Source organism: Carassius carassius, chromosome 25 (genome assembly GCF_963082965.1).
Source record: "Carassius carassius chromosome 25, fCarCar2.1, whole genome shotgun sequence".
Lineage (NCBI taxonomy): Eukaryota > Metazoa > Chordata > Actinopteri > Cypriniformes > Cyprinidae > Carassius > Carassius carassius.
The window spans coordinates 19234113-19250198 of NC_081779.1; the positions used below are offsets into that span (position 1 = coordinate 19234113).

Below are 16086 nucleotides of genomic sequence, written 5' to 3' on the forward strand. Positions count from 1 at the left end.
CAAATAAAACTTGTATAGATAGCCTTTATAGGCCTATATTATAAAGCGCACACTGAAGCTACACCTAGGAGTGATGAGAGTGCTTCTGTTTTGTATTTTCCAATTCAATACAACATTTTTGTTAATGTTAACATTTTTACAACATTTTTTAAATTACAATATATTTATTTTATGTATATATTTTTTATCACCTTTTTTGTACAGACGTTTTTTGGGGCCAAATAGAGTAACCCTAAGAAAACATATTGATATTAATGGATTGTGGTACACTGGTGCTGCCATGGTATTTTTTAAGGACTTGTTTTAAGGCAGTCATCTCCTTCAATTAATTCTTCAGAATCAGTGCATAGAAATTTGAACAAATGTCCTAACTCCTGACAATAAAACAAAAACAAAATTATGTGCTATAATTTTATTGACTTTGATTGGTTTTTACATCCAGAATGTTATCATGTATTTCACCTTTTCCAACAAAAACATACAGTAAATACATTTAATCTCACAGCAGAAGTACAAACACAAACATAGTGGTTCTCAGCAACACAATTAAACATAATCACTGCATTACCAGCACGTGGCACAGAGTACGCACCAAAAGAAGATTAAAAACAACAGAATGCAAAACCATTATGGGCTCAGCGAAAGCCGAGTGTTCAGTGTTGGACCAATCATGCTAACGAAGGACAGATTTTAAAACCCCTGAAAATCCTTCATTTGTAAACAAATGAAACCAGTAACACAGATGGTGAGATTCTAAGACTTCTTATTAGAAATCTTATCGGATCTGCAGGAATGATGAAGGAATGAGGAAGATAAACAGTAAGTGTTTAATAAGTTATTGGGTACTGTCTCAGTGAAGCAGGATGGAACAGTGCACTGGAATTTGTCTTCTATTTGAACTCAAGGAGGCTGCAGTCGATCTTGTAGTAAACATAGGGATAGTACTCTTGCTGGCTGAGATTCAGACCCGGGATGTCCATAGAAGCCTAAAACACAACAAAAATGAACGTATAGATATTTTTAATTAGGGCAGTTTCTTATGCTCACAAAAGCTGCATGTATTTGATCAAAAATATGTCAAATACAGTAATGTAAATATTTTGTAACTTTATAAATGCCTTTACTGTCACATTTTCTCAATTTAATGCATCCTTTCTGAATAAACGTATTAATTGTTTTTATCTTATTTACCCCAAACATGTTTTCAACATTGATAATAATACACAAAATGTTTTTGAGCAGCAAATCAGCATATTAGAATGACATCTGAATGATGTGACACTGAAGACTGGAGTAATGATGCTGAAAATGTACAAAAATTGCATTTAAAAAATGTCTAATATATTTTAAAATGTAATGTATTCTTGTAATGCTGAATAGAAGCTAGTTCTTTTAAACTGTAAAGATTACACATTATTACTGTTTTTTTTTTTTAATAAATGCAGCCTTGGTAAACATAAGAGATTTCTTTTACAGACATTAACTTAAAGAAATGTAATTATTACTCACATCAATAACAGTAGAACTGCTGTCTAAGTGTTTGTAAAGGTCCTGCAGAACTTCTCTCAGTTTCTTCATGTTCTTCCTGTTGGGCTGAAGCAGCATAGCCTGGAAATTGACTGGCAGCCCATACCTGTTAAATACACATATGCAGGGCTTACATCAGACAATCTACATCTACTTATGAAACAGATTCAAATGCTTTTAACAGATTTGTACACACTGTACCTCAAGACTGATTCTGTAAAAACCCGAAGTGCCTTGATGTGTACCCATGCGATGAAAGCCTCACTGAAGTTTACTTTAAGCCAACGCACCAAAGGACCCTGAAGTGCAGAAGCAGATTGACCGTTGTTATCATTACTTATCTTTTTTCTCTTTCTTATATTAAAATGAAGACTAATCAAGGCCCAGGGCCTCTCAAGCTGGCTGTGAGGTTGATACATTTTGAGGTTACTCATCAACAACATTGTGGAGGATTTTATAATGTTCCATATTGAATCAAATTTAGACAGTTGGACGCGTACAAATTGTTTTTTCTTGTCAGTGGAGAGGCGAGTCATCTCCTCTTTGTCTGCTTTCATCTCCTCTTCATTGTACTGAAAATCACGCACCATGAACCTGAAAATCAGAAACAGGGTCAAGCTTTCCTCTGAATCAGCTGAAAGACAGGATGGCATCAGTGAACATCAAAAACAGACAGACACTCCAACACATTGTGATATTATATAACAATCTTACAGCAGTACATCATTCATAATCTGAGAATATATTTACACTGGTTCTTGAAATATGGGACAAAACTTTCTTGGTTTTATTTAGGATTAAAAAAAATAAACTTTTATTCCGCTAGGATGCATTAAATTGATCAAATGTGCCAATACAGATAAAAGATTTCTAAGTTAAATGAATGCTGTTCATTTGAACTTTCTATTAATCAAAGAATCCAGAAGAAAAAAATAAATGCATGGTTTTTACAAAAAAAAAAATTAAATAAAGCAGTTTTCGGTGATTACTGAAGGATCATGTGACACTAAAGACTCACAGGAATAAATTACATTTTAAAATATATTCAAACAAATATTAAAGTTTAATTATATATTCACAATATTACTGTTTTTTTACTGTATTTATCAAATGAATGTAGCTTTGGTGAGCATAAGGGACTTATATAAAAAATATTTTGAACAGTAATACATTCATAAAATCTGCCATTCAAATACACTTAAGAAACTGAGATTACAGGATGATTTCAACCAGATTTTCAGATTCACTTCACAAAACAACAACTATAGACTGTGAAGCTTCAAAGACTCACTTGTTTTCTCTGGCTTTGTGTTTGAAGTCATCAATCGCCTTCCTGAAGAGTGTCACACTAAACAGCCCACTGTCTTGGTCTTCAACTAAAAGCCTAACAGAAGAGCAGATGAAAGATCAGTCACTATCAACATCAAATTTCCCTTATCTAACACATATAAGCTTTGAATGTTAAAAGCATGAATTCCATTGCAACATGAAGTATATACTACGTACTTAATGTGAAAAAAGATTATTTCTAAAAAACTATTTATAGGTTATTTGTTTCTCATTAAGAGTACAACCATTTTTCCACTAGCAGTTTTTCCTCATGTCTGTCAGGCAGGACAGCACTGCCATTGACTTTTTATTTATCTTCCTTAATGTTCTCAATAGGTTCACAGTTTTGTTACCTTTTTATTGAGGTTTATTCAAAGTCTTGGAAATGTTCTTTGGACTGAATGAAATGTATCCTTAGTGTTGTTGAATCTCCTTGAAATGTTGCTTGGCCTTAACTATGATTTCTTGTAGAGTGTATTACTTCAATTAATTGAGCACATAAAGGAGTGCACAATGTTTTGGAAAGCATAGTTTGTGTGCAGATGCACACTGCACTGTAATGCCTGTATTTCTATGTGTCACTGCAATAACAGAAGTGCATGGATTCCATAGACACTGTCTGCCGAGTTCACATGTCCACCAAAAGCAAAGCGTAATGATGTCAAGCTTTAAATACATACAGCTGACAGAAAGTTCATAATTCTGTACTTTAGGTGATTCAATTTTAAGATAGTCATTGAATTTTACTCACTTTGTGGATCTTGGAACCACCATTTCAGAAAGAGTTTCATATGTCTTGTGCCAGTCAGGATAACTCGTCCTTTTTAGGCCATAAAATTGACAAAAATAAGTTTTGCAGAGGTAACAACATATAATAATAATAATAATAATAATAATAATAAAAAATGGGTTCCTTCTGAATTATAGAGATAACTCTGTCATCATTTACTCACACCTTCAGCTGAATGCAAAAGAAGATATTCTGAATATTGTTGGGAAGAATAAAAATTATGGTTCCCACTGACTTCCATAGTATGGACACAAAACTCAATGGGAACAGAAACTGTTTTCTGACTGACATGATTTAAAATATCTTCTTTTGCATTCTACAGAATAAAGAAAGTCACACAGGTTTCGGACAACACGAGGGTGAGTAAATACTGACAGAATTTTGGATCCAAAGAAGAAACATTTTAAAAGCACAAAATACTCCAGCTTGACTTACTTTGGAACTACTACAAGTAGAGTAATAAGATATTCAGAGTCCAGAACAAAGTCCTCCTTCTTGACTATATCAGCCAAGCTCCTAGTCAAAAGACTCCCTCTAGTGGACAAGACAACTTATTACTTTCAAAATGATTAATGCCACAGAGAATGTCACAAATAAATGAAGAATATGAAACTTACACATTCTTTCTCTCCAGGCTCTGCAGGTTTCCCTTTAGGCTATTATAAGCTGAAGCTCTGGCTTTAAGATCATTGTCAATCTGACTCACTTGCTAAGAACAGAGAACCAAAACGGGAAATTCAATGAAAAATAAATCTCCTTTTATATTCTCCTAATATAAACAGTGACTAAATATTTTAACGTGTGTCACCTTGGACAAGATCTCGGAGATGTTCTTGAGGGACTGTTTGATTGGATACTTGGCCATATCCCAGTGAAACCGCGTAACATACGTGACCAGATCAACTGTACGGAAACAATAATTCATTATAAATATTTAGAATTATATAAAATAAGATTTATGAGTTTATTTACTAGGACATTCTGCAAAAGTGGAACTATTGCAGATATACTTCAGGTACACTTTAAATACCTTGCATTTAAAGGCCGATATTATTCAAAGATCATACAATCCTTATCAATATTAATATTTAGTCTTAAGTTACACATCAATAAATATGGTAATGAATTTGAAGTATACTAAGCATGAAATAAATGTTTTTTAAATATATTATTGTATAGTTGTTGTTTTTTTTTTTTACTGGGGTAGACCATAAAGGATTACATCTTTGTCTTTGAAGATTTGTATGTGAATGTTAATTTGACATTAGTACACTTTAAATGTTTTGAGGATTTTATGTTCACTTGCCTCCATTGGCCAAAAGATTCTCCTGAACTTTGTCTCGACTGTCCTCTAACACATCCGCCATGTACTGGGCCACTTTCCTCACTACGCTGGAAAACAACAGCAATTAATAAATGAATAAAAATAACAGTAGCACATATACATTTAATTATATTTAGAGAACTTTAACATGACAGAAGCTTAATAACTTAATAACCCCATTAAGGGAATTTGGGGAACTATGAGACTGTACCAAAAGCAGTGTGTCGTTGACAATGCACAAAATAAAATAATATAAAAATAGTCAAATGTAGACATGAAACCTCTCTACGAAAGAGTCCAGTTTGGCAAGCTCATCAGACAGCCCTACAAGGATGTCCAGAGTCCCCACCTGTTGAGAAACACCACCAAAACTCACTAGACAATGAATAAACCAGTGCTTTAACTGAATTAGAAGACGAGGAGTCATTCACCTTCAGTTCAGGTATGTTGAACTTGTGATTGGTGGACAGGTTGGTCTGAGCTGTGGCCGTGTTCATCTTGTCCCATGTCTGCTGGCAGTTCTTCTCTCCAGGAGCCGAGATCAACCAGAACTCTGTCATGATGGTTCCTCAAATAATCCGGGAAAGGGTCCTAAAACATAGATCAAATCTCATAGCCATATGAGACACTTAAACCCCCCCAAAAAACTGAACTTCTTTCAAGGTTGATCATATGCGCAAATTCACACTTCTCCATTTCATTCCGTAAATATATGACCAGTCACGAGTCATCAGCAGATAACATCTGTCATGCTTTTAATCGCGTTTAAAAATGTAACACATAGTTTTAATCGTAAAAGTGCACGCTGATATGGTTTACGTTATTACGTATCCGTGATATAATGAGTTAAATTCGCTGTTTGATGTCTGTAAATATTGTATGAGCAGCGCTTACGCCAGTCACGACTATCAAATTGACATAATTCTTTCGCGATACTTACCGATTATATGAATCACTTCAGTAATCTACAAAAAAATCTGTTAAAATTGGAAGCTGTTTTAATAAAACATTGCTGAAAACACAGTTAATTGAGTCGCTGTTGAAAACCCTTCGGACAGCGTCACACTTCCAGTCAGCTGACCAGAGGAGCTTGTGATTCGTTCAGCTGACAGTGCGTTCAGAATGCGCAATGTGGGAAGTTTTTTTTTTTTGACCCCTTCAAATGTCGAATATTAATTATAATTAATCAATTTATTTTTCAAAGTTAGAGTTTTAAGATATTTTAGCTGCTGATTCCTTTTTTTTTCAATAAAATTTCATATATATATATATAGGCCACAAAACTTGGAGCAGCTTTAAGAAATCTACATTAACCTTATTGAGAACCATAAAACACGTTTTGCGATTTTTTTTTTATGTAATTAGATTGGATGGAGCATAAGAAACAAATGGAGAAGAAAAAACATTTTAAAACAATGTCCATTAAAATTCCCATTCTATACATTTAATCTAATTTACATATCACTGTGTTCTTGGGGAAACCATAATGTAAAAAAGAAGTGTATGCAAGTCATAACTTTTCATAAAATATCTCATATTTCATAGGAATATTGATCTAATTTCTTATCATGATTAACATGATGTTTGTCCTGCGTCCTAGATACGTATGAAAATTATGCCCTGTGCCAAAAATAATTATGCCAAAATTATGCCATTAGATGTTTTTTATGACAAACAATTTGTGCATTAGTCAGATCTAAAGATAATTACAAAATGTTGTCATATTTCCCTAAGAGTGCTACATTAATTTGATTTGATTTGATCATTCTGTCAGCATCAGTATTTTAAAGGCCAAGGAGAAGGTGTGTCTATGATCAAACCCTGAACTTCACTAAAATATAATTTCCTCTACAGAGGTCTATGGGTCCCAGGAGGTTTAATGTAAATAATAATATAATCAGACGATTTGCATAAAAACTCAACAACGTGATAATCAAAAGGATTACATTCTTTAACTATTCCTTCATACATCTGGTCCCAAAAATGGCAAATAAATAAATAAATAAATATACATTTGAAGAAAAAATAATAATTATGATTCAATATCTTAATTATTGAATTAATTAACTGTATACAATTAATTAATTATTGAATTAATTAACTGTATACAATTAATTAATTATTGAATTAATTCACATGTATACAACAACTCAACTGATACAAGATGATAGCAAATTCAATTCAAATCCATAAAAATTTTCCAATTTACTGAAAAATAACAGGATTTGTGGACAAAGTGTCAGAGATCTCAAACATAAATGCTTACCAACAATTTTGTGAAAATAACTTCAGTGTAGGCATGTGCATTATAACAAGATTCAAGAAGCTTCAATAAGATTATAAGAAGCTTCAAGAAACCTATCTGCAAAACCTGAAAAACTATGCGCAAATGTACCTACTAAAGCTCAGTCTACTTAAAGGGTGGATTGCACTAAATGATTTGATTTAGTTAATTAAAGTTAACTGATAAATAAATCTGTTTATGACATTTTTTTTCAAAGCATCCTCACTTTACAGCATTTTTACATAAGTGCCTATAACTTTTCACAGTACAGCTTTGCAGATAGGTTTCTTCAAGTGTCCTGCCTTCGTTTTTCCTGATTCTTTAATCCCAAACAGACTGAAGATGGTGAGATCAGATCTCTGTGTGAGGCACTGGCTGCTGTCAGACTCCCTGTGCATTCAAAAATCTCACTGAAGTATTACATTTAGTGGCAAAAGGAATGTTTGTAAATGTAAACTGGAATTTCCTACTGACACACTACAGCAAAAGATTAATTTTTTGGTTGTTGTTGGTGAAAATACTAATGGCTTAAGACTTTTGCACAGTACTGTGTATATATATGTATATATATATGTATGTATATATATATTATATATATATATATATATATATATATATATATATATATATATATATATATATATATATTACTGGTGGGCATAGATAATTTTTTTTAATCTAGATTAATCTCACTGTGATCTTAAAATTAATCTAGATTAATCTAGATTAAAATGGCTCATTCGAATTCTGCCAAAGGCATTCAGAATATGTGTGTTACCCAAATAAAATTGAAAAACAGTAAGTCTTTGAGAAGGGGTTTATCAAGCTAGTATACACACTGCAGCCGGAGTATGTGTGAAACAGGTGTGAGCAGGGCCGTAGCTGGGGCCCCGGTGAAGGTAGTACCAGTGGGCCCTGTTTGAAATAGTTTAATTTGTATGTTCATTTATTTTTATTTATTTGTGCTATTTACACAATGTTTAAGTTTTTTCAAGTTTGTAGGTGTCCAGGTACAGAAACCAAATAATTAAATGTAAAATAGCACTGGATAGTCTTCAATGTAAAAATGAAATATAGCCTACAATCAAACCTATTCAGACACCTTCAACATTTCTCACATTATTACAGTTTTGCTATATATATCAAAAATTATATCTGGTGTCTGAATAATTTTTGATTTGACTGTTAAAACTACAAAGTAATTCAGTCAAGAGCAGTGATTGATTTTCATTTTAATTTTCTTGGATTAACATTACAGCAGCCAGTAGCTAAATTAGGCGCGGTCACTTTAAGAGACGATGAACGCATCCAATATACGTAATACACATCCCATTTTTTTCCTCAACTGTTTACTTTCACTTAAGAAATAACTGACAGTTTTTTTGAGCATAATTTCCAAGGTGGATATTTTGACATATTTTGTATGTCATATTTTGTATTATAAAATGTATGCAAGAAATTATATTCAATACAATTTTATAACATGTTATTGTAAGACAAAATCTTACTCCAGTGCGTTTCTCTAAAAGGAATTTGCTAATGAATCTAAGATAAGAACGTAATTATTTCACGAGTCATCTGATGTCCACGCTCACCGCTGTCAAAACGGAGGGATTAGCTCATGAATATTAATCAGAGTTGGCTGACGTTTCTTGGAAATCCTCCCGAGAACGGCCAGTCTCGAACAAATCTCGAGCCAGTCACGGCTGCGTAGCTCACGTAGCCGCGCCTTTGTATAGCTGGTACTTTAGGCCACGCCCCGCCCCGTGTTTTCTAATACACGGTTACTCCCGCCTTCCTCCAGCGACCATTTCTTCGTGAGACAGACAGCAGCAGCGCTCTCGTGTTCGACCGAGCTATCTTCGCCCAGGCATATGGCACAGACAGCCCCTCTTCTTTCTTCTAGTTGTGTCCCCACCACTCTTTAAAAATTCCGCCGAAAAAGAGAAGACGATTTTCCAAATCATTCAAGCCGTTATCTCACGTAAGTACCGCGTTTGTTGTTGTTTTTAATCTTCATTCCGGAAAAATCCGCCGTTTGCTGTAAGGATCCGTGACACAACATGGCGGTTGGTTGTAGTCGCGCTTGTTATACGGGCAACAGCAGTCCTCCGTGAAGGACAACGAGAAATAGAGTTCAAACTCACAGTTAATAAGGATTAAATGCGTTTATTTATTGATATAAATCATTAGTTCTCGGAGCATGGCCGGTTTAGTTGGTCAAATAGTTGATTCAGTGGACAAACCCAGGCGCTTACGACATGCCCGATCAGGTTCTTGAATGACGAGCGTGTTACACATTAAATATTAATACTGATTTACTGTGCTCTAATAGCAGATGAGATATGGTAATAACATATATCATGCTAACACTAGTTAGGTGTTTAAAATGTTGTTTTCCTAAGAAACATATGTTTTGGTAAAGTATTAACGTTAAAGTTACCTCATAGAAAAACACAAATCACTTTCATGCTTATTATACCATAATAACTAAACAATAGTCGGAAAAAATATATATTTTTAAAAGATAAAATGTCATAATTCTAATTAAATGTCTTGGTAAGGTGACTGGGAAAAAAGCTCTAGTGTTAATTTTGGGGGGCAAAACTTATAATGCAATATAATACAAGGATGATAGAATCAAAAGCCTGATGAGTCATATTTGATACATTTTAACATGGATTTTCCAAAAGAAGGTCAATTGGCTTTAGTCCACTAATTGTTCATTTTAGGATGTTACTAACAATTTAAAAGTAATTTTTTACAGCAAGACACGTGTACCATTTACTTGCTAAAAAAGTATGAACTATCAATTAGATGACCCACGGCATGTACGGTAGTAGGTTGTGTACAACAGGGTTTTCCAGCCATGTTTTGATGATGTTGATCATTTAGAGGCCTTCAAAATTCATGTTTCAAATAATATCCTACATTAGACTTTACAGAGTTAAGGTGGTGTCCACATTAAGAAACAAACACCATCACCTCTGATAAATGTTCAGCAAGTTACTTTATCTTAACACATGGAGTCAACAAAATGAAGACAATGTTGCTTAAAAATTAGAACACGGAGTATCTGATCACCAGGTCTGTTTAACTGGTCCAGTTCAAAGTACAGCTTTAAATAAGTGATCACTTAATTAAAACATTGTAGCCTACAAATAAAGTGATGCTGATGATGTACAATGTACCCATATCAAGAAAACTGGTTATGTGTCTGTCAAGAGTTATATTGGAAATGTACCAACCTGTCTGGCTACATTTCTGTGCTGTATAAGTTTATTTTATCCATCAGCTGCTCTTGTACATCAAATATGTATGTATACACCTGTTTCTGTGGCTTCACAGGGCTCCCCACTCTCTCTGCGGGTGTATAAGCGCTACCCAGAAGGCCTAGGGGAGGCCCTCTACCGCGAGCAGTTTGACTTCAACGCTGAGCCGCCTTGGGATCCTAGTTGATAGCGGGAGAAGACCATCTCCCACGTTGTCCATGTGAGTCCATAAATATTGGACACATCCCTTCTGAAGTACCATTTAGAGACAGTTACATAATAATGTGATTTGTTTAATTACACACAAAATCCGTGTCTGCACCCACCAAACTGTAGTGGATAGTTTTTGGTTTTACATAACACTATTTATGGCTTAATGGCATGTAACCGCTTTGTCCCCCGTTCATAATCCATTATTAATACCATTAAATGCTCCATTGTGCTTCAAAGCCACAGGGATTTATCTTGATTGGGTCTGAGTAAAAAAAAATTAAAAATAGCCCATAGGCCACATTCTTGAAGCCTGTGTGTTGTCGTCATCTCTAAAGATGGGCTCATGTGATGCCTTCTCTAGTTATGTGATTCATTTTCCCTGCCTCTTGTATTTATTAGCCTCATAGAAACCCAATTTAAATCCGTGATAGCATTACAGTGACTTTGCTGGTGTTGGTGAAGTTGTTGTACTGAAACTACTATGCTATGGTTTCCCCTGAACAGTTTGTTGCATACCCAGAATACCCCAGCGGCTCAGTAAACTCTCTATGATTGTCGGATTTGCGGAATACGGTTGAGATGAAAGGATTTGTTGATGCACCAAACTACTTCATTGAACTACTGGAGGGAGGAACGACCCTTGACGATGTTATCGAGAACCACGTCTGTGAGCAAAATCTGGTGAGTGCAGAAAATCAGTCTCCAAGTAAATGTCTGACTGCATTATGAACATCTGTTTTAGTCAACAAATGGAACAAGTTTCTGTCTTTTTTTACTGATTGATGTGATTTTGTTTGTAAGGCTGAAAAGAATGCATTTGTTGTGGCCGACCTTGGGGCCTTAATGCGACAGCATGTCCTGTGGAAGACCACTATGCCTCTCGTTCGACCCTTCTACCCAGTCAGCTGTAACAGCAGCCCTGTAGTCATTGAAGTCCTGTCTGCTCTTGGTGTTGGTTTTGTCTGTGCAAATAAGGTACATTTTTTATTATTATTATTATTACATGTAGATATTAAAAAGATCTCAAAACATGTATTGTAAAAGCACACCAAATAATAGAAATTTTCATTTCTTTCAGGCTGAAACCACATTGGTACTCAATCATGATGTCCCTCCTGAGAACATCATCCTGTCTGGAGTTTGCAAGCAACTTTCACTCATTAAACACGCGGCCAAGACTGGCATTAACTATCTCGTGTGTGAAAATGAGGCAGAGCTTCGCAAAATTGCCCGTGTTCATCCTGAGGCTAAGTAAGTCCTTAAAACATATCGTATATATGTGTAATAAACATTTAAACAAAATGTGTGTATGTGTATTTTATATATGTCAATACAATTATCGTTAAGAAATTAACTTTTATTCAAACATTAAATTGTTTTCAACATTGATAATAAGAACTGTGCCAAATCAGCATATTAAATTGATTTCAAAAGGATCATGTGGCACTGAAAATATATTCAAACTGCTTTTGTAGTTTTAATAATCGGTTTATTTGTAATCAATATACTTAAGTGATTTTTACATTTGATTAGCCTATTTGTTTTTCTTACTTCAATGCTTCTGTTTAAATGTAAGATGAAAAAAGTCACTAATTTCTTTCTTTCTTGTATTATAATTGTTCTACTGTTTATTTGCATTTTTGTTCTAGTTAATAACAAAGATAAAATAAAACATGTCTATATTGTGATTATTAAAATAGTAATTCGTGAGAAAAAAAAGTGGAGAAGATGCAACATTTGAAGTTTTTTGGAACCTTCAGAAAACTAAAAGAAATTGCCTTTGCTGACTCTGTGGACCTTAAAACAGGTGTAGCGCAGTCATTAATGAATGATTATTATATATTTATGTCATAAATTCTCTTTCTGCAATTTTCTTGTGTTAGGCTTTTGCTTCAAGCCTGTACTGAAGCACAGGTTGAGGAGACAAGTCTGACCATTGGTTGCTCCCTGAAGAGTTGTAGACACCTTCTGGAAATGGCCAAGGAGATTAGTGTGAATGTGGTTGGAGTCATGTAAGTCAACTGATTTGGATATTATTAATCTGCTGTGTCTTACTTTTGTCTTGTTAAGAGTTTTTAGAGGGGGACTTTTTTTTTTTTTTGGGGTAGGTTCCAGGTACCAGCATCATGCAGAGATCCCCAAGCATACACCCATGCACTGTCAGACGCCCGCTGCATCTTTGACATGGCAGTGAGTAGTTGTACGGATATTATGTGATAATTGAATTTTGATTTATCAGTAAATTTCATGTATCCTTTGGAGTGCTGAGTCTTCTTTGTTCCTATAGAAGGAACTTGGCTTTGACATGAAGATCCTGGATATTGGTGGAGGATTCAGTGGTTCTGAGTTTCAGCTGAAACAGGTACGGCAAGTATATGTCTTTTTTTTTCTTTTTTGAATATCATCCACTTACTAAAAGCATTTCTTTAATTTCTCTTTGATCAGGTACATTCAATCATCAAACCCCTGCTGGAGGCCTATTTCCCCTCAGCATCTGGAGTGAGCATCATTGCTGAACCAGGAAGTTTCTTCGTGTTTTCCTCCTTCACTCTGGCTGTCAATGTTATTGGCAAAAAGGCAGTATACCCGGATCTCCATTGCAGCACACATGGTGAGTCCAATCATATTTGACACAAACTGTATTTGGCATTAAGGAGATACTTCATCCAAAAAAGAAAATTGTCAAGGATTACTCAATCTCATGTCATTCCCAACTTCATGTTGTGGCTTTGGCTCATCTTCAGACCAAAAATTAAGGTATTTTTGATGAAATCCTACAGCTGTCTGAAACTGAAACATTTTATGGCCCAGAAAGGTAGTAAGGACATTGTCGTTTGCATTCCTCTGCTTGTAAACAAGTCTCAGTGCATACGTGTTCTACGTCAGTACGCTGGCTCATGCGTCAGCAGCATCATTGCACGCATGCATCGTGGCACTCATGAATGGCAGCGGACACTGACCCGGAAGAGAAGAAATCGTTGAATAAAGTATTTTTTTTATTTTTTTGGACAAAGTATTTTCGATAAAAATATGGTTGAACCACTGATTTGCATGGACTATTTTTATTATCTTATTACTACATTTCTGTGCTATAAAAACATTTCAGATGTTTAGCTGTCTGTGGAGGGACAGAAAGCTCTCGGATTTCATTAAAAAAATCTTAATTTGTGTTCTAAAGATGAATGAAGGTCTTACGGGTTCAGAACAACATGAGGGTGAGTAATCAATGACAGAATTATCTTTTTGTGTGAATTTACCCTTGAAATACACATGCCTCATTTTCTCTGTGTCTCTTTTGCACTTTCAGATGAGCTGACCCCAAACGATGCACTAGAATTTGTCTATTACATGAACGATGGTGTTTATGGATCTTTTATGGGAAAGTTGTTTGGAAATGTCATCACCACACCCTCTGTCCACAAGGTAAATAACACCAAGTACCTGAACACATGAACAATATTTGCATCGGTTGCCCAAGATTTTAAACTCATTGTTTTGTGTTTTTCAGATGTCGCTCACCCTAGATGAGCCCGTGTTCTCCAGCAGCCTGTGGGGTCCATCGTGTGACCCACTGGAGCAGGTGGTGGAGCACTGCCTGCTCCCTGAGCTCGCTGTTGGGGACTGGCTCATTTTCAGCAATATGGGGGCCAGGGGTCAGGAGGGTCCGGCAACGTTCAGCGACACAAACCAACCACCTGTGTATTACACCATCTCCACAGATGACTGGTGATTAAGATCACATTGCATTTGACCTTTTGTTCTGGCCACAAATGGTTTTTGTCTTCCTTTTTTCATTCCACCCATTCCAAAGAGGGATGGTGTAATTTGAAAGGCTGTTTAAATGTTACGTTGGTTGCGTGATCATTTTGTGTTCTGGATTCAGTCTTTTTATCAGCTTCTATTTGGAACTGATTGGTCTTAGGCTTCATTGATCTGAGCTTATGTGCCTCAGTTTTTAAGTGAAGATTGACAAAATTATCAATACGAAAGGTTGCATATACTCAGATCAATGTGCTATTTGAAAAAAAACAAGTTGACAGATTGAATCCAAGATTTGGTGATAATATAGCATAATGAAAGCTTTACAAGCATTTTTTAAATGCCAGTCATTTTTGACCAGGAAAGCCAAATTAGGTAAAGGATTATCAGCACAGGTGTGAAAAGTTAATATCATGCTGTTTTTCCCTTTTCCCCCAGGTTTGAGATGCAAAAGGCTGGAATTTCTCTTGATGACACCATAAAAACCCTCTCATTGGTCCAGTATGGCTTGTGAAAAGATCCAAGCTCCATCCACTAACCAATGGGCACGTGAATAGCTTGCAGAGTCAACATTCCAGCAGTCATGGGAGGAATAAAATTACTTTGTTATTGGTCAAAAACAAATTGATTGACATTGTTACATCAGATTCTCACAATTACAAAAAGGCTCACTTTCCTTATCACTCAAAAAGAATGACAGAAAACCCATATAAAAGAACATATGCAACAAAATGGATGACTGGAGATGGCACCCAAATCTTGGGTTTCTTAATCAAACACCGTTTACATAAATGTTCAACTAATTTAATTTTATTATGTGTACATATAGATGACCTAATGACAGTCTTGTAAATGAGTTGTCTGTACAACATGATGCATTTGTCTCAGATCAGGATAGAGTATAGATTCTGCACAAATATGCCATGACTCTTAGTGTGTGAACAAGTGAAAATTGGTTTAGTCCTTGTTCTCTCGTTCTAATTTTCCATGGTTTTATAGTAGGGAGCTTCTCATTGCTCCTCATGCCAAATCATGGTTTCCTCATTACATGTGGTGTGTCACGTGACAGTATTTCCAAAGGTTGTTATATATTTCATAGTGCTCTATGGTTGAGTGTGCTGTAATTTGCAGTGTCCCTTCTGAAGATTTTAAACCTTCTGTCAGGTTATGAGTAGATATAAATTGGTCTCACGTTTTCTCCAATGATATGTTTTATAAAACTAGTAAGTCTGCCGAGTGTTATGAATCTGCTGACAGCCTGCTTAGATACTACATTTACCTCAAGTAACCTAAAACACAAGATTCACCTCAATCCGATTAAATGCTTTAAAGCACTGGTCCTCAATCTAAAATCGAAAATTCAAATGATGTATATTTCAACTTCACGTGTGTATAGCATGGTGTCTAAGATTGATAATAACAGCTCGCTGTTTTATAAATCACGTCCTTTAGAAATGAAATATACCTTTTGTCCACTAATGGACCATTGCCTGTTTTTGACTGTAAATTTGTGCTAGTAAAAGTTAATAAAATATTAATTTAATACATTTCTGACCAACTACGATCGAGTCGTTTTTGTGTCTGTTTT

General features: G+C 35.1%; 2 protein-coding genes across 3 annotated transcripts; one reads left to right on the top strand and one right to left on the bottom strand.

The window, feature by feature from the left end:
* Positions 1–399: 399 nt before the first annotated feature.
* LOC132104341 (V-type proton ATPase subunit C 1-B) lies at positions 400–6097 on the bottom strand. Of its 2 annotated transcripts, XM_059509757.1 has the most exons (13): positions 5911–6094; positions 5402–5561; positions 5252–5319; positions 4953–5038; positions 4455–4549; positions 4264–4355; positions 4082–4180; positions 3608–3676; positions 2819–2911; positions 2028–2121; positions 1729–1826; positions 1510–1633; positions 400–986 (listed from the first exon to the last, which is right to left on the bottom strand). In XM_059509757.1, exons 2-13 carry the CDS (start codon positions 5528–5530, stop codon positions 891–893), a joined length of 1143 nt encoding a protein of 380 aa, XP_059365740.1. In that variant the 5' UTR covers positions 5531–5561; positions 5911–6094; the 3' UTR covers positions 400–890. The 2 variants fall into 2 exon arrangements, with proteins under 2 accessions (XP_059365740.1, XP_059365739.1); XM_059509756.1 differs by having other exon boundaries at positions 1729–2121; positions 5911–6097.
* A 2952-nt stretch (positions 6098–9049) lies between these two features.
* Positions 9050–16045, top strand: LOC132104342 (antizyme inhibitor 1-like). Its single transcript, XM_059509758.1, has 12 exons — positions 9050–9238; positions 10603–10746; positions 11244–11420; positions 11541–11714; positions 11818–11990; positions 12623–12751; positions 12848–12929; positions 13027–13101; positions 13185–13350; positions 14047–14162; positions 14248–14465; positions 14937–16045. Exons 3-12 carry the CDS (start codon positions 11319–11321, stop codon positions 15010–15012), a joined length of 1311 nt encoding a protein of 436 aa, XP_059365741.1. The 5' UTR covers positions 9050–9238; positions 10603–10746; positions 11244–11318; the 3' UTR covers positions 15013–16045.
* The last annotated feature ends 41 nt before the right edge of the window (positions 16046–16086 follow it).